We start from the raw sequence: 19,255 nt of genomic DNA on the forward strand, positions 1-19,255 counted from the left end.
TAAGAAACACTGCAGGACTAGGATTTTATCTTTATTCAGTCTAAAAATACCTAAGTAACAGAAGAATCAAGTCGTTTCCCCCCCTTGCATGGCTTTCCACTTCACTAAGGAAATGTAATTTGAACAGATTTTTTTGTCTCACAATTGCCTGCACCTGTAAACGTTTATGCACAATTGCCAGAAGATTTTTCCCCCCTTTCCCCAAGGGCCGATTAACTAGGATGACATTCATAAACAGTAACACAGAGAAAAGTTATTACCTTGTCGTTTCCAGTCTCTGCTGCCATCAGACACTCTGCATCCACAAAGAGATCAGATTCAGTTTGTGTATTTTTCTCTTTCTGCTGACCACACAGTTCTATGGCGTCCCCCCTGTGCAACAAGCTCTTCAGCAGATCCACAAACAGGGTGAGAAGCGAGAGACCCACATTTTTGCCAAACTGTTAGAAAATTAAGATACATTTCAGAAGAGGGAAAACTTGGGGAAAGGACCAAGCAGAGAAACTACATCATTGCACTGCACTGCAGAGCATGTCAGCACATACACAAAAGTCTGTGATTTTTCTCTTTGTAACACTTGAAAATGTGTTTTTTTAAAAGCTAGATGCATGCAACATATTTTGTGAATATTCTTAAAACTGTGACATTTCAATAGAGCGAAAGGTTCATTTCTGCAGTGCCCATCATGCAGGCCTAGGAGCCGAAACTTGATACACTTCTCAGGTATATGCACCTGTGGCAGCCAAGCACTTATTTACTGCCACATAATCTGTAAAAGAGCTCTTGGTGTGGGAATAAAGAGGAAGGGATTATAACCAATAATCTTAGAAAAGGGTGAAGGAGAGAAAACAACATCTCTTACACTGTTGAAATTCTCCACGGTTGTTTTTAGGCAAAGAAGGACGTGCTTTGAAGCTAACAGGAACTGCTGAGGCTGGAGTTGGGAAATAGCTTCCCTTAGCTTCTCTTCAAAACCTTCTTCCAACAGAATTGCAACACCTTTCTGATAGGCATTCTTCAGCAGGGAGGAAAAGGAGGAATCTGGCAAGAGGCAATTGTCTACGTACTCACTTCTGCCTTGCTGGAAATGTTTAAAATGTATTTCATGTTTTCAGAAAGCGGGGTTGGGGGGAAGAAAGAAACATCATTACAGACATGTGTATAGAAACTTCTGCCTTTCTGTGGCTGGAATGTAGCCTATTGTACAAAGTTAACAGTTGCACCCATTGCCCCACCTACTTCTGCCTCTGGCGCCACCCACCATTACCAATGGCCACTGGAATATTATTGCCCTGTAAGGCACATAGTCATCAGCCTGAAACAAGTTCCCCACCCTGCGCTAAACCACAATTTATGTGACAAGAACACACTGCAGCAAGCCTTGAACTCACACATTACCCTCCCACTCTATTGTGACAGGAAGGAAGGGGTTTTGTCTAATCACAGCTTGTTGTGCTATTCAAACTAACAGGCCATGTTAATGTTAACCAGGCATCCCCAACCTGCGGCCCTCCAGATGTTTTGGCCTACAACTCCCATGATCCCTAGCTAACAGGACCAGTGTTCAGGGATGATGGGAATTGTAGCCCAAAACAACTGGAGGGCCGAAGGTTGGGGATGCCTGATGTTAACCATGGATTCTGAGGTTAAAAGGTAAAGGTAAAGGTACCCCTGCCCGTACGGGCCAGTCTTGACAGACTCTAGGGTTGTGCGCTCATCTCACTCTAGAGGCTGGGGGCCAGCGCTGTCCGGAGACACTTCCGGGTCACGTGGCCAGCGTGACATCGCTGCTCTGGCGAGCCAGAGCCGCACACAGAAACGCCGTTTACCTTCCCGCTAGTAAGCGGTCCCTATTTATCTACTTGCACCCGGGGGTGCTTTCGAACTGCTAGGTTGGCAGGCGCTGGGACCGAGCAACGGGAGCGCACCCCGCCGCGGGGATTCGAACCGCCGACCTTTCGATCGGCAAGCCCTAGGCGCTGAGGCTTTTACCCACAGCGCCACCCGCGTCCCAGTTCTGAGACTGGTTAATCTACCTTAACCACAGTTTAGGATTCAAGCAACATGCTAAACTGTGGTTAGTGGAAATCAGCACAATCTTCTGAACTCTTTCTTGCTACTGCACCAGAAGCACCAGGGTTGGGGTTGCCATCATGAGGCTTGCAGAGGCTCACTGTCAACAACAGTGGTTTAGTGTGACATCCAAATGCAGTCAGTGTGAGCTCATCATCAAATTAAGCAGCTGAAAATACTTGTTGCCTTGCTTACCAGAGTTTCCTTAGCTTGCTCTGGTATCCAAAGACTGTAGTAGTGGTTGAACTGACAGAGTTGAGGAGAGACAGTCTGGAGTTCTTTATCATAGAGCTGAAACAGCAAACAAAGGGCTAAGGGGTCTCTCTGAGAATGCAGGAGGTCAGTGAAAACGGTGATGAGATACTCCACTATGCTTTCTCCTAAAGACACAAAACAAAACACAGATTGAATTGTACGGCTTCTTAACTTGAAAAGTCAGTCCTCTAAACTATTGGTTAGCACACTGAAATACCTATGAGCATTTAAAAAAAGCACATGTGGTCATTAAAAGTTGGGTAGGCAAGAAACTCAAATCAACAAGAACCCCTGTTGCTTAAAAACCTTTTCCATGACAGCAACAACTAATATTATTATTTTGTCAGAACTCAGAGGGAAGCTTTGCCGATATTATTAAGAATTAAAGCACGCAAAAGAAATATAGGAAGGAAATACCTCTTGCATTCCCATCAGCCTCGAGAAGCAACTTGTTCCTGGCTTCCAAAGCAGCAGGAACAACAGCACTAAATGGGAAAGTGCTGACAATCATGTCTTCATTTAAAGTAGATCCAATTTCTTCATTTAGGCCTTCATTGCCTTCCACAATGACATCGATCATATCCAGAACATCTAGTTTGAAAGGGGGAAAAGCTTAGTTTAGATGAAGGTTGTTTCTAGAAGCCAAACAAATGGGTCAACAGTCAACAGAAGCCGAATAACAGGATCTCAAGTACATTACTCAAAACAAAACATTCAGTAAAAATAGCAAAACACAATCCTGCATAGATCTTAACAGAAAACAGTAAATTCTGCTTGCATGATTTTCGAATATTTTGTGTGTAGCACACCATTTAGGCTTTTCGGTTCATCCCAAGAAATCTGCTATATCAAATGCTGGGATGGGGGACCTAGAAACTCAAGAGAGATGCCAAATTTCGGGTCTATTAACATTAAATGTGTTCAGTGAGAATTCAGTGATGAAGGTCTATTGTTTCTAAATGATTTGAGCTAGCAACTGCTCAGTGGCTTTATTCAGACACCATGTATGTGAACTGACAAACCATGTGTTGCAATCAGCCAGCCTATCAGTATCAGAAACCATGGTCAATGTTAACTCTGATTTGGTGGAGTACCTAGATTGACAAACTGTAGTAATAACTGACAAACCATCTGTAGTATGAATTTCTGTGTGTATGAACAACAACAGAAGGGTATAGAAACTGTGATCTAGAAACCTGACCTTAGTCCTGTAATTCCGAAGCAAACCCAAATCCAATTAACTCTCTGGACTGGCCTAGGACCCTGAATAATAATAATAATTTATTATTTGTACCCCGCCCATCTGGTTGGGTTTCCCTAGCCACTCTGGGCGGCTTCCAACAAAGATGAAAGATACACTAAAATTTCACATATTAAAAACTTCCCTGAACAGGGCTGCCTTCAGATGTCTTCTGAATGTCAGGTAGATGTTTATCGCTTTGACATCTGATGGGAGGGCGTTCCACATGGCGGGCGCCACTACCGAGAAGGCCCTCTGCCTTGTTCCCTGTAACTTGGCATCTCGCAGTGAGGGAACCGCCAGAAGGCCCTCGGAGCTGGACCTCAGTGAAGATAAGCAAAGATGCAAAATCCCATTTGCATTTAGAAAAAGCTGCAAATCTATGTCAGCAGCTGCAGTGTAGCTTGAGAAGGCAACCAAAGCTGCAATCCTACACACACTATACTCAAAGGTCTTGCTTCCAAATAGACATGCACAGGATTGCATTGTTGTTGTCATTTAAATTTGTATACCGTCCTTCATACGAAGATCTTAGGGCAGTTCACAGCATAAAAATACAGAATAAAACCACAAATACAGAATAAAACCACATAATAAAAACAAGAACAAAACCAAACAGTATTGCCCCCCTCCCGAGTTAAAAATTTCTGCCTGTTTCTAAAATGCTGGCTACATGTAATTTTCCAGCAAAATTGTGGAAGATTTGCATAATGCCACCCCCCCCCCCAAAGTGAACATACCGTCAATGTGAGAGATGGGTATGCTGGCGTTATCAACATCTTGCTTAAACAAGTTGACCTGGAGAATGCTGGCTTCCTGGACAAGGTCTGCTGCTTTATCTGTGTATGGATAGGGGTTGGTCACCAGTTTTACCAAGATCTGCAATGGAAAGTGAGCTTTCATTAGAAACGTTTAATCATAAAGATAGTAAGGGAGCAATGCTATTAACTGTAAGCATAAAGCAGGTCTGGGGAATCTTTAGCCCTGCAGATGTTGTTGGACTCAAATTTGCACCAGCCCCAGTGAGCAATGTAACATTTCACGGCAGCCTACAGGATTTTGTGAAGAACTTGCATACATTTAAACATACCCCTGAAAAATATTTTGAGAAATCTAGCAGTGAGTATGTACTTTAGATGCCAAAACACATTTCCACACATAATGGCACAGGTGTCAGCCAAAGATATAATGTGGTGTCCTGGAGCCTAAACATTTCATCTTATTGTACAATTGAACAAAAGTCAACCATCACAGTGGCTGAAAAACAGATGCTTTATCATTGCATACATAAAACCAGCAGACTTGCATGTATTTTGGTACCTGAGCTCATTAAAGCATATACAAAACGTGAATGAAACAACTGAAGACTTTTTTGGGGGGTGGGTATAATATGGATTCATTTTGATTCTATAATAAAATTGCATTCCTAGAACCAAGTATTACTTTTATTACGCAGTGTACTGCCTGTGATCTTTCTAGTCCACACCATGTTTTTCCTGCATGCTACTAACAGCTTCCACACACAAAAAGGGTAGCATCGTTGGCAGGATTAAATCATGGTTTACATAACTTTGCTGCACTTCCTTCCCATGTTCTTTGTTCACTCTGCTATAACAGCAGATGCTGATATAAAACGGATGGTGAAAAACAATCTTTTGTCAATGCCACCCACTGTAGTGGAAATCTCTAACAAAAGCCTTTCCCTATCACTCATCTCCTTTGTTCCCTTCCGTGTCTAGGAGATATGAGTTCTCAGAATCCATTCATGATTTTTCAAAACACTTTCCTCTTTAAAACAACAAAAGGTAATAAGTCCCCACATATGCTATTCTTGGCATTGTTAATCTGGTTAATTTGCACATTTATTACCCTTTCCAAAAACTGAATCACTGCTTCCTTTTTGCCTTCTGCTGTGTTATCCAAGTGTTCAAGCCACAGTTCAAGTTCTTTCCAGGTATACTCAAATACTCCACTGTCGTGCAGAACCTGTTAAAAAAACAATTATCATGCAAAGCTTTCAGTTCTATTTTTGTATGTCAGCTCTCATTTTGGCTGTTTGATTTAAAGAAAGAACAGCAGCAGATGGCAGAGTCATTTTTACCTTGACCCCTATTTAAAAACATACCACAATTAATGGAAAAACAGGTTATTTAAAAGTATATAAGTCTCATGTGTTGCTCCCTCCTCAACCACTTTCCTTTATCTATGCCGGCACAAAAGCCCCATCTTGCAAGAGCCTTCCATTCCAATTCCATAGCATACACCAATAGCGCTCATGTTAGTGTTTAAAGCCCATGTAAATAAAATACTGTCTCTATTCCTACTAATCTTCTTGGGTGTGATGATCTGTAGAGGGAGCCCTTTCAGCAGTACTGCCCTGCCCTCAGAAGTGGAAACCTGGGAGTGGGCTTTCTTTCTTTCTTTATGGCTGTCCATAAATTCTGGAATTCCTACCCCATAGAGAAGTGTTCAGTGTCTTCTAAGGGCAGCTTCTGCTGTATGCTGGCAACACACCTGTTTACACCTTGGCCTTTGACAGCTATAGTAGAGTGGTACCTCGGGTTACATATGCTTCAGGTTACATACGCTTCAGGTTACAGACTCCACTAACCCAGAAATAGTACCTCGGTTTAAGAACTTTGCTTCAGGATGAGAACAGAAATCGTGCTCCGGCGGCGCAGCAGCAGCAGCAGGAGGCCCCATTAGCTAAAGTGGTGCTTCAGGTTAAGAACAGTTTCAGGTTAAGAACAGACCTCTGGAACGAATTAAGTACTTAACCCGAGGTACCACTGTATTTTGTTTCATGGGACCCACCTCTTGTGCTGAATTTATACTGTTCTGTTCCATTTGGAATGATTTCATATGCTTTGAAATTATGTTTCTTTCCTGTTTTTATAATATAAATATATTATATTTTTTTCTTATTTCTGAAAAAAGATGGAACTATTAATCCAGAGAACATTTTGTAAGGATTCCTTTAGGTAAGGATCATTCAAACTGGCTCTCGGGACCCTGAACAACTCTGCCAAAGGGTAGATCAAACCCTGTCTCTCCTTTATTGTAACGCAGACAGCATGGGAATAGCCTGTCCACGGGTTGCGGTGGAGAGTTTTACTGTCAGCACCAGCTACCAAATTCAAGCCTATGAAAAGAGGCAGGAACCTGTTTGGGGTGCATCCTGTTTTAATAATTGTACATTTTATCACTGCAATCCATCCTGGGATCTTAGGATGAAGGGCAGGGAGGAAATTTTGTAACTAAAGAAAACACTAGCACTAATTGAATTATAAACATTTACATGAAAACAATGTTATTCACCTCAACCTACAAAGAGACCACAGACTTCTCACACACATGAACCCCTAGCTTGATGGGGAATCACATTCAGTTTCCCCAGCTCATCCAGCAGCTAGGGCCATGTGTGTGTGGCCCTGTAAAAGCTGCAATCACACCAGTCAGCTGTTCAGAAGGGGAAGTGAGGGGCTGGATTTTACTGCTAAATCACCCAGTTTACACTTCGTTTTTTTAAAAACAAACCCACTACTGCATTAAAACGTAGGATGGAAAGCAAAACTACGGCAACCCCAAGGGGAGTTGTGTAACTTTTGGCAGTGCTTTTTCCTAACAAAAGTGCTCAAGTAACGCACTGGAGGTTCCCATGCAACCACCTGCATGAAGTCTGAACCTCCCCACACAGATGATTTCATCAAGTATCAGTCCACTCATAACATCTGAAGGAAAACTTGATTTTCATAAGCAGTATGTTTTGTGTCCTCGAAGAACAGCGTATGAGTATTCGCAACCTACAACCAAATTCATTGCCATAAAACAGACTTGATAACAGAGACTTGAAGAAAGAATAAAAAAGTGAAGTAACTAAACCCATTTCCTGAGAACACAGCAAACAGGCCACAAGAGGTATATTCTATGGAACAGAGGAGGCTCTAGCCAGCCCTGTAGCTCCATTCCACTCACACACAAGACTTATGTGTGTGCAACCATTTTTCCTGTCCCCTCCAGCTCCCTGAACACCCAAAAATCAACTCTGAAAGATTGGGGGTGTGTGACAGTTCTGTTGTATGAGTGGAATGCCATTCATGCAATGTTGGATACAATCCAGGGTGTGAATCCAGGGTGGATACAGTGTTCATGCTTATTACAAACCCTAAGTCCAACTTTCTAAAGCAGGCTTCCTCAAACTCGGCCCTCCAGATGTTTTGAGACTACAATTCCCATCATCCCTGACCCCTGGGGTCCTGCTAGCTAGGGATCATGGGAGTTGTAGGCCAAAAACATCTGGAGGGCCAAGTTTGAGGAAGCCTGTTCTAAAGTGTCTTCACTGTGAACAACTTTTCTGTGGGCACAACAAAATTTTGATAACTAGATAAAAAAAAGCTCACCTTAATAATCAATTTCTTTGTTGAGGTTTTGAGGTGCAAATGATTGCTTGTTACGAACATTTTCATCAGCAAATAAAATACTGATCTTTCACCAGAGACCTTCTCGGCTTCATCCTAGGAGGACACACTTTATTGATTACAATTCATAAAATTGTTTTGGGTCTCTCCACAGAGACTGATGCCTATAACCCTGTTACTGACAACCTGTGCCAAGTGCCAACTCTGCTTTCACAGAGCTTGGGGGACAAGGTTGAACAATTCATTCGGAGTTCCCCGCTTCCCTTGAACACAAAAAGCGAAGTATATCTTGTTGGTCCATAAGAAAAATTAAACACCCACAGTTAAGCAATACCTTTATAGGACCAACCATAGTGCCACAAAATAGTAGCCAAGTTTTTAAGTTCTATCAGGCTGGATGTTAAGTCTAACGTTAAGAGACATGCGGGAGAGGAAGGAAAGAAAATTCTCTTGATGTTCAAGCCACAAATACGGCATTTGTTTTTGTATACCCTGGAAGCTCCGATAAATAAAGAAATAAATTCATTAAAAAGAAGAGTTCAGTCGTATGTTGTGTTCATATGTAATGGTAAGCCAGATTTTATGGCTTACATGGTTCATCAGGGCAAGTGGTGTGCTGGTGGCACGCATAGCCCAGTTGCATCCACTTTGCTCCTTTCCTGATGTGAGAAAGCCTTGACTTCTCCTTACATCCAAGCTGGATGTGCCCTGGCATAACCTGAAGCTACAACTGCTGATTTGTGACCTGTAATGGAGCAAGGGACCACAATCCTTGGTTTGGATTGTAAAAGGATGCTAAGCCCTGCTGGTTTGTTCATCTAGCTTGCACCAAGGGAGCAGCAGCAAATTGGGAGAGACCAGGTGGTATGTACCAGCATGTTTCTCATTCCTAATAAACCACAATAAGCCAGAAAGTCTTACTTATCATTATGTGCAAACATGGCCGTTGTCTTAAAACGTAGGTGGGGCTAGGTGCTATAAAGCTTTCAAGCCACACCTAGGATTGCTAGACCAGTAACAGCTAAGCCTCCATTTCTGAAAATATAATCATAATTTTGAAAGCTACATAGCACCTAGGAGAACCTAATGCAATTACCTATGCAGTCTTTACCTACGTTATATGATTAAATGCAGACTTTGTGGCTTCAAAATCTTAGGAACACAAGAAGCTGTTTTGTGTGGAGTCAGACAATTGGTCCATCTTGCTGCAATGACAGCAGCCCTCCAGCGTACCTGGAGATGTTGAGGTTAAAACTTGGCCTTCTGAATGCAAGGCAGATGTGGTACCACTGGGCTACAGGCCTTCCCCAAGCCAGCTTTCTCTTTTTTTCTCCTCCACCCCTTTGTTCAACTCCAGCCTAATGAAGAATTCTGGGAAAGCAAAAGCTCGCTTGCTTTCCTGTGACATACTGGTTGTCCTAATAAAGATGACTACCCAAACAGGACTTTTGTAATTTCACTTTGAATAGTCATTTGATCTGCTGTCTGTGCTCCCGTCTTCATTCAGAATCTCACACAACTGAGAGAACAGTCCTCTTTGTGAAATTCTGAGCCTCCCAAAGAAGCCTGTTTGGCATACCTGCTGAAGGGCAAAGCTTTATCAGTGTTTATCCCGTGCCCCAGACCCAATCCTTTTCCATTTATACAAATGCCACTCCACATGTGTTACAAAAGAGATAAAATAACCGCACTCCTAGTTAAAATGCAAAGGGCAGAAGTGGGCACAGACATGGGCACAGTCATTCCTAGCCTCTGAAAAAGTCACTTCTTATTCTAAATGCAAACTTTCAAAAGACTTTTCTGTAGTTAAATCAGGAAGAGGCTTTCTCCTTTAGAAAATACCTGTATGCAAAGTAAAATCATGCCAGTAGAGAAAATCCTATGTAAACATTTTGCTTTAAGAGCCAGGGACAGCTTGCAGCAATTCTTCTTCTTGAACCACAGTTTATTCTTACTAGAGGACCTAAAGTACAGATGGGGAATCTGTGGTCCTCCAGATATCATTGGACTCAGTTGCTCTCCCAGAATTTGGAACTCCCTCCCTGAAGAAGCCAGATTGGCTCCCTCCTTGTTGTCCTTCTGCCAGCAGGTGCAAACTTTCTTTTTCTAACAGGATTTGGGGACTCACTGCTTTTAACAAAAGGGCTGGTGCCTATATCTCTGGGCATAGGGCGGTATATAAATTCAATAAATAAAATAAAATAAAATCCTGTTTTAATTGTAATTATTTGTATGGTTTTTAATACATTAGATAGACAGATAGACAGATGATAGATAGATGGTTTTAATTCTATCAATGTTTATTTTTCTAAAAAATGATTGATCCCCCCTATGTATCTAGCTGCTCTTTTTCTTATCTGTAAGATGCCTTGAATCCCTGTCAGGAAAAAAGGCGGGGTATGAATATATATATTATAATAATAGTGATTCCTATCAGCCCCCAGCATGGCAAATGGCCAGGGATATTGGGACTTGTTGTCCAGCAATATCTGGAGGGCCAAAGGTTCTCCATCCCTGCCCTACAGCATGTTCAAAGCTTTACTGCTACCTCTGAGAACATCAGTTGCTCCTTGTATAATGTGAATATAATTGCTCACAACATACAGGTCTCTTGACAAAATGGAATTTAGGACTGGCATACAGACAAAGCAGATTGGGAAACCAATGAATAAGACAGCTGGTCTTAATATAGGAGACAAAAATAACTCTCATGTTCCGACCTGCATTTTGAACCAGGAAAACTTGTTTGCAGGCAATTCTAGAGCCACCTTGATAATGTGATATTGTAGAACAGGAGGGATCTCCTGCCGCAGTCCTTTTTCAGTAATAATGCCTGTGGTTGGAAAATAATAATATTTTATTCCACGCATTGTATTTCCAGAGCTTACATGATTTCAATAAAAACATTAAATTACAGAGGGAAAAACTAACTAAAACAACAAAAAGGAACATAATAGATCAAGGAGTATAAAATGTTTAAGCACTGCAATACACAACAAATATTTTAAACCCTGGGAAAATAAAGAGGTCTAACAGCAAAATGTTATGTTAGGGCTATAGCTCAGTGGCAGAGCTTTGCATGCATACATATCATACAAATGATTTTCAATGTGTGCCTTACTTCAAAATTTGAAGACTCTTAAATTACCTTTTATTAATTTGCTAAAGTCAAAGTTGCTCTGTGCTACTAAGTGGGGAACAGCTTGCTGATAAAGGCAGATCACGTGGAGTAAGACAGCTTTCAAAAGAGTGGTCTCTGCATCATCTGAGCCTAGAGTAGATATATTAACATATTTTAAAATAATATTATTATCAAAGACACAATACAATCCTGTGAAATAGCAGTCAGGACCAAGGGTAATGTAATAAGTAACCAAGTTAAACTATAATCATGGAGTTAGGTTTATGCATTTAACAGTTTAAGCCTGGCTCCCTTGTTTTGGTGCTTGGAACTGGCCCCGCCCCTTGTGCTTGTGCATCAACCACCACAAACACGGTTGCGCTAGTACTGGCTAGCAAACCCTACATAGTTAAGTACTAATGCACTGAGGGTAGGGGTGGGTGGATATGGCAGTCACAGTCAGAGCTACGAAGAAATTATCATTCTCATTCCTTCTGTGATAGGAAAGAACTGCAGAATGGAGGAGGAGTGGCCATGGCGAAAAGGAAAATCCAGACAACTCCTCTTGCCCCCTTGCAAGCCTTTGTTTATGCAGCAAGAGCTTAAGTTGTGCACAGGATAGGAGTGTAACTTAGCTCTGGAAACCATTTCGGCAGAAACGATAACACTGAATTTTGCATCCAATATGACACTTGCGGAGTCTGCATAGGCTGCCCTGTGACTACCCCAGGATAACTCAAAGACGTTTCTTGAAAACAGGAGCTCAGATTCTTAGAATGATATTAGATGCATCTAAAAGCATCTCTCCGATAAGAGGTCGTTAACAGGGGTTGTCAAAGTACAGAACAGAGCCACTGTGACTCATCAGATATGAATCATTGTGCTCCACTGTTCACACGCACATTAGATAAGATGACTAAGGTTTTCCTACCATGCTCTCCATTTGTTTCTTTGCCTGCTGTTATTTCCTCCAAAACAGAAGCATCTTCCCCACTCCCTTTCTGTCCGTCTTGTCCCTTCTCTTGCTTTAGAAGCGACTGCCAGACTGCTACTATGGTAGTCATATCTGGCAAGAGCTAGATTTGTTAAAAAGAAGACCAACATTAGCCACTAAATATTGTTATACAATTGTCTTGTCACTGCAACATGTCTATAGAGAATTATTTGCAGAGCAGGAATGGAGGAGAAAAAGGGAAAAGAACACCCTATGCAAATTCATACAAAAATTTACCAGTCTTTGGTTTTTTGAGAAAGTCTGAATTACAAGATGAGAAGTATTTTAAAACTGAGAAATATTTTTGTTGTGGAACTGCTAATTAAGCCCACTGATGACTGTTCACTTCAGTTGGTCAGAACTAGGCTTAAGTGAATTGGCCTACAGTTTTTAATACTAATTATCACACTAATTATATAGCAGGTCCAAATACATGCATATCACTATGGTCAGTGTGAAAAAGCAAGACAATGGTATAGGTTAACCACAGTTTATGATTTGGATGACATGCTGAACTGCACGTAATCTAAAAACTGAAGCTGAGGTTTCCAATATCCCCCTCCTGGCTGCATTAGAGAAGGAAAGGGGAGCATACAAGCCCAAGAGGAGGATCAACTAGTTCTCAGTTTTGTATGATGTCCCAACATAGCTAATGTGATGCCTCGGTTGTGAGAATTGGAAAACTATTACCTTAGCTCTATTTGTACAAACTGACTGTCAGTCTATAACTGTTGCCCCTTATTTTCAATATCTGCTGAAATGATAGGGGGTTGATATTCCCCTAACCTGGCACCCTGATATGTGTTCTTCCCAGTCAGGTTTCCACATTTAGAATTCCAAAGTTATTGAAACTCTATTTTACCATCTCTACTAACTGGTTGAACATATCTTGCTATTCTAAGCACCATGACTTAAAAATTGCAACTAGTACCTTGCACAGAAATTATTTCAATAAAAGCATATAAGAAGTTATAAGAGGGGGAAGATGTTAAGAATCCATTAGAAATATCTCTGGATATTTTTCACCTTAGCTGTCAGGATACAGAAGGTGGAGGAAGAAATCCTCCCTGAATGGACGTATTTTCTGCTGCACAAAACTGCAATTATGCACCACACAGTTTTATTAATTTTTACCTTGCCAAGCGCTTCTCTGTATTGCTGGACGAATTCTTGCATCATAGATGGTGTATAGATTTCGGACTTCTCCCATAACGTCTCATTTAGACAGTGCTCAATGTTTTTCAGTGCTCTTTTCAAAACAGTTGATATAAGCGAAAAGATTGTATGTTTTACTGTTTTATTGGCTATCTAAAAGAAAAGAGGAACAAACTGTCACTGTGATGCTGCTTCACCTTTCCAGGAACTGCTGGTGTGATCCACTGGTGGCATCACTTTCAGTTGCCAGGATGGGGCCAGGAAGCATCAAGGTTCCATGTAAGGAGAATGCATCTCCATGCCTGAACTTTCGCAGGAACTGAGGCAAATAGCAGTGACAAGAGCTCTCCCCCCCCCCCCCTTAGCGGAAAGAAGACACATCTTTCTACCTTTGCCTTTAATCTGCACAGCTCCACATCAATTATCACACAGCTTCTGCAGAGTCAGACTCACTACTTTGAAGGAAGAGAGGGAGAAAGGACCAGACAGAGCACAAGTACCGTATTTTTCGCTCTATAGGACACAGTTTTTCCTCTCCAAAAATGAAGGGGAAATGTGTGTGCGTCCTATGGAGCGAATGCAGGCTTTCACTGAAGCCTGGAGAGCGAGAGGGGCAGTGCACACCGACCCTTCTCGCTCTCCAGGCTTAAGGAAGCTATCCGCGAGCTATCCAAAGGCTTGCGGATAGCAGCCTGCAACCTTGCCTCCGCTCCTGGACCTGTTCTGGGGGCTGGGTGTCTTGGCTTCTTTGCTCTTTGGGGCTGGGGGGTGGGAATAATTTTTTTTTCTTTATTTACCCCCCCTAAAAACTAGGTGCGCCCTATGGTCCGGTATGCCCTATGGTGCAAAAAATACAGTAAGTCCCACTAGGTTCAGTGAGACATACCCTCAAGTAGGTGTGCACAGAATGAAAGCCAACAGCAGTCCTGTAAAGTGAAGAGCAAACCAAGCAGCAGCCCTTGCCCGAAGGAAGCAGGCAGACTGGAAAGGGTCAAAGCGTTATGTGGCCAATCAGAGTTTAATACATTCTGGGTACTTTGGACTGGAAAGGTTCTCCCTGCAAGATCTTGTAGTATTTATTTATTTATTTATTTATTTATTTATTTATTTATACATACCCCGCCCATCTGGCTGGGTTTCCCCAGCCACTCTGGGCGGCTTCTAACAAAACACTAAAATACAATAACCTATTAAACATTAAAAGCTTCCCTAAACAGGGCTGCCTTCAGATGTCTTCTAAATGTCAGATAGTTGTTTATTTCCTTGACATCTGATGGGAGGGCGTTCCACAGGGTGGGCACCACTACCGAGAAGGCCCTCTGCCTGGTTCCCTGTAACTTGGCTTTTCGCAGCGAGGGAACCGCCAGAAAGGCCCCCGGTGCTGGACCTCAGTGTCAGAATAATAATAAAAAAAGATTTATATCCCACCCTCCCCAGCCGAAGCCGGGCTCAGAGCGGATAACAACATTTACTGAAGAGGGGATGTAAGGAGAGATTGGAAGGTTAAGAAAAGATGCAATAGCTCAACTTGGTGCCCTCCAGGTGTTTCGGCCATGCTGGCTGGGGGTTGATGGGAACTGTAGTCAAAAACATCTGGAGGACCCCAGTCTGTTTTAAGCACTGGAGAATGATCAAATAATATTGTAAAGTGGGGTTGCCACACACTGCTACAAGACACTGAAAAATCATGATTTACTTCAATTATTTCACATATATAGGCCACGGTATCAAATGAGCTATACTAAGTTTACTGGCCTTGTACCAAGAACTGTTTCCCTTTGATGGATTCCATGTTGCTACAGCAATGTCTGAGAGGTGGAATCTACTTGGGTTGCCAATGACACTCCATTTTTTACTATTTGTGCCAACATTTTTGCCATCCAGACAAGGTGGCAGCATCAGGACAGACCTTTGAGATGAAATAAGGCTCACGTGCTTCCCCTCCTCTTGTACAGCCATGAGGAGAAGAGGGTTGGAAGCTTCCACTTTAATTTTTCATTAACCACAATTTAGGGTTCAGTTGTAATACTAGAATTAACGATCATAATGAGCCAGATTCATAAACCAGACTGAAATTGCCCTTGTTTTCTGGCTATGTTTACTAACATAGTCTGTCTGAATGCAGATGCAATGCAAAGCTGTGGTTTGTCAAAATCAAAGCAAAATCTTCCTCACAAGCCCAAGGCTTGCACAGGCTCACTCCTATAACATGAAAATTCAGCCACTGAGTTCTTGCAACTATTGGAACCTTCCATGGAAGATAAGCTTTAAAAAGTATAGTGCCAGCAAAATTGCTTCGTGGAACCAAAAACCTCCCCATCCGGGATTATAAAGAGAAGTTCTTACATTTAATCCTTGGGTAAACATGACTTTGTTGCAGACGGCTGGAATGGTTGTTACCATCACCATTGAAAGCAATCTTGGAAAAGGAACAAACTCTGTTGTTTTAAAAGCAGGAGAAATCTCTGGTTGAGCCTCATAAATCTGAAATTTTTGTAGAAAATACATATTGTTAAAACAGTGCTAAAGAGGCCATGGCCCCTAAAGCCAATTCAGCTAAACATGTACAAAGGTTATTATATTATAAAACAGTCTGAAATGCCTAATTCCCCATGAAGAGAAAGGTGTTTGGGGATAAACCCAACTGGTGTCCATCGACTGTTTATTTGATAAAGCATAGCTTTCCACCAGCAGAAGAGGGATTTAGGAGAACTGCAGCCATTCCCTGCTGTAGCCACCTCAAAACAAAAATTTGTGGAGGGTAAGGATATCAATGGCTACTAATCACGATGGCTGTGCATCACCTTCAGTAACAGAGGCAGCAAGTCTCTGAGTATCAGTTGCTGAGAATCCTAAATAGAGAGAGTGATACTGTGTGCGGTCGCTCTCTCCCAACAAGCATTTAGTTTCCATAACTTATCTGTTGATGTCAATATTAATTCCTCCTGTTTAAGACACTTTATCAGGATGTTGCTGAGTAACAGAAAAGCTATTCATAAGCGTTCTAATCAAATAAAAAATAAACTGCCATCTAATTTCTCCATCACTGATCTCATTCTCTTAGTTAATATATTCTATTACTTTCAAAAACATTTTCCCATTCATGAAGGTGATATACCAGGAATAAAGGATGTGTATTTATCTCTCTCTAATGCATTTTAGTAATCTAAGTTTTAAAAACCCCTCGCCACATTTTCTATAAATAACTAGGAAGACCTAGAGCTAAGTCAACTCACACCAGCTAAATGATCTTTAGCTTGAAGGATGGCCAATATCTTTTTGGCAACTTATGGCTCAGGGTCCCTGGTAGAGAACTCAGTAAGCACAGAGGAAGATAATAATATATTGGCTCCTATTTAATCACCCGTTTTGAGTTGATAATGTACTCTTTCTAAAGAGCAGATAACAGCAATTATGCCCAGAAAAAAGGTAGGAGAACAAACTTAGCCCATATATTACCATCTTGCCTCTTGTTTATTGTCAGAGCTGTACACATGCCATAAATGTTGCAGAAGCATAGAATGTGGTACCAAGTCCAAAATTCAGTACCCTGGGAATCTAGACTTATAACCACTCTGGCTTATAATTGTATTGAAGGTGTAAAGGCAATGCCTGGCAAAGTTCTAGATGTGATTAGGTGTGAGCTGGTATTCCCATTTCTATCCCAGGGGATAGAAATGGAGCTTCCTTGTATCTTCTTTCATCTTCCACAACTGGCAGAACAAACACTTCAAAACCATTAGGAAATATATGCAGCAATGGACCCCAATATTAATTTGCACATTTGAATCAAATATGACTTTGCATGATTGAGAGAGATTCCAGTGCACAAAGTACCATTGATTGTTGATTCTGCACAGATGGCACAAAATGGCAGCCAGTTATGATCAGATGTGATTAATTCCTGTGCAAAAACATTTCCAAACTCAGGACTTGTTCATATGTTACAACGGCAAAATATCAACCTAGTAAAATCTTGGGCTTTCTGTATCATGCGCTTATTAAGTAATATCGTTTCAACTGTGTGACTACAGTATTTCCCTAGCATTCTTTTCAAGGACAGATCTGGAGGGCAGATAATAGTCAGAGAGGTATTATGTTCAGATAAATATAGTAAAGACAGACATTATTTACTCACATGGTGAGGTGTGGGAGAAGAGCAACCCAACCCAAAGGTCTAACTGTTGGGATTTCTCCACAGTAAGAAATGTATGAACAGGCCCTTAACCAAATTGAGTCTCTTTGCTACTCCCCTATCAAATATAACTACAGGGGGGGAAATAAAGATGTTTACTGTGATCCTAACACAGCAAAAAAAGTTGGTAAATGTTATTTTCATGTACAAAGGGTATACTTTTCATAAAATGCTTACCTTCCTCAGCAATTTCATATTGTCTAGCCAAGCTGATTTCAGCCTGGGAACAAAAGAATACTGGGACTCCTTAAAGTATCTGTTCAGTAAATCTGGGCACACTTTGAATATGTTCACCGCAAGATCAGCAACCATCTCATCTTCTGCAGCAGTCTTTAAATTCACGAGAAAGCGCAAAAGAACCAAATTCCCTCCTCTAGTAAAGAAAGATTTTGAAAAACAATCACTATGGCAGCATATGTCACCATACAGTTGAAACCAATTCTAACAGTGGCCAGGATCCAAGCAACTGCTCTAGGCATGTGCAAGGGGGTCTTGAGCATGCCCAGTGGAATTTGACTCTTCCCTGCCCCCCCCATCTGATTCACAAACTGCTCTTGTAAGATTCCTCAGTTTCAAAAGAGGTGTGCCGTGGAGCAGAAAAAACTGCTATCAGACAAACAAAACAAAACAGCACCCCTACAAAGCTCCCTTGGGTGTATGGAATTAGTAAAGTGGCTCTTTGGGTGCAGGCAAGATGGTAAATAAGGCTCTAAATTCTGCTCAGTTTACTTTTAACAGAGAGAACCCAAAACAATTCTGTAAGCTACTGAAATCACAGAATTGTAATCTAATTTAGATACTTTAGATAGCACATAATTGGCACATTATGGTTTCAATTTCATTTGCAAGAAACAGTACCAGCTGAGAATTTGAGCAGGAGGTGGGATGGGAGGAATGTCAGCCTAGGTACTGCAAAAACTAGCTAAGCAAAGTAAATCAGTCAAGAAATTCTTAGGTGGTTTTTATTTACCTTTTTACCTCACTAGCTGGGCTACATATAAGCCTTTCTCTTCAACAAAAGGGGTCACAGGACTGTTCATAAAGGAAGAAGCTTATGACAGAGAGGCCATTCTTCCAGGCAGCTAATGCCTGCACATGTAGACCAATCTTTTCACAAGCAAAGGCCAATGCCACCGGAGTAACTGGGATACTTTACCTGCCAGATGTGCCAAGACTTGGATCATAAAAGTTAATGCCATGTTTCAGAGAACAACAGAGATCCAGTAAAAAATTATGGACGAGTTTCCTCACTAGGATCTTTCCTGCCTCTTCAGGATCCTGGGTAGCCTGCGTAGAGCAGAAAGATCAATGTTTACTAGAATTTGTTTATTTGACCATAGCTCAGTGGCAGAGCACAGGCTTTCCATGCTTCAGAAGGTCCCACATGCGGTACTTGACATATCCAGGATAAGAGAGCAGGTGATGGGGGGGGCTCTGCCTGAGAACCTGGACGGCTGCCATCAATCAGAGGAGATGAGCAATGGGGAATACAAATCAACATTCCCTCTGGCTGGGAAGTCAAATCTGAGGGGCAGGAGGGGGTGGCATGAAAAATGTAGGAGTAGGACATGAAAAATGGAGTCCCAAGACCTAGCAGAAACCAGCAGATTCTCGGAGGAGAAAAAAGTGAATGGTGAGACACTGTAAAAAGCTGAAGACACTGTTAAATGTCCGTAAGCTGGTTTAGGAAGGATCAGAGAAGACTTTTCTTCTTCACTTCCTTTGCTTCTTTTCAGCTGTGCATACTAACCTTCCCCAACCTGGTGCCCTGCAAATGTTTTGAACTCTCAACTCCCATCCCGTT

General features: G+C 41.7%; 1 protein-coding gene across 3 annotated transcripts in view; it reads right to left on the bottom strand.

Annotated features, from left to right (window-relative positions):
* The window catches only part of URB1 (URB1 ribosome biogenesis factor), a 51,520-nt gene that overhangs the window by 24,086 nt on the left and 8,179 nt on the right, over positions 1-19,255 (bottom strand). For all 3 annotated transcript variants that reach the window (XM_028727020.2, XM_077927305.1, XM_077927304.1), the window contains 14 exons: positions 18,608-18,738; positions 17,629-17,824; positions 15,603-15,740; positions 13,236-13,409; positions 12,039-12,183; positions 11,135-11,257; positions 10,707-10,819; positions 7,969-8,082; positions 5,438-5,554; positions 4,309-4,447; positions 2,746-2,919; positions 2,269-2,453; positions 863-1,081; positions 261-440 (listed from right to left, as the gene is read on the bottom strand). In XM_028727020.2, the coding sequence (XP_028582853.2) occupies positions 261-440; positions 863-1,081; positions 2,269-2,453; positions 2,746-2,919; positions 4,309-4,447; positions 5,438-5,554; positions 7,969-8,082; positions 10,707-10,819; positions 11,135-11,257; positions 12,039-12,183; positions 13,236-13,409; positions 15,603-15,740; positions 17,629-17,824; positions 18,608-18,738 (2,148 nt within the window). The remainder of the gene's footprint in view (positions 1-260; positions 441-862; positions 1,082-2,268; positions 2,454-2,745; positions 2,920-4,308; positions 4,448-5,437; positions 5,555-7,968; positions 8,083-10,706; positions 10,820-11,134; positions 11,258-12,038; positions 12,184-13,235; positions 13,410-15,602; positions 15,741-17,628; positions 17,825-18,607; positions 18,739-19,255) is intronic.

The sequence above is a fragment of the Podarcis muralis genome, chromosome 4 (assembly GCF_964188315.1).
Source record: "Podarcis muralis chromosome 4, rPodMur119.hap1.1, whole genome shotgun sequence".
NCBI classification, from domain to species: Eukaryota; Metazoa; Chordata; class Lepidosauria; order Squamata; family Lacertidae; genus Podarcis; species Podarcis muralis.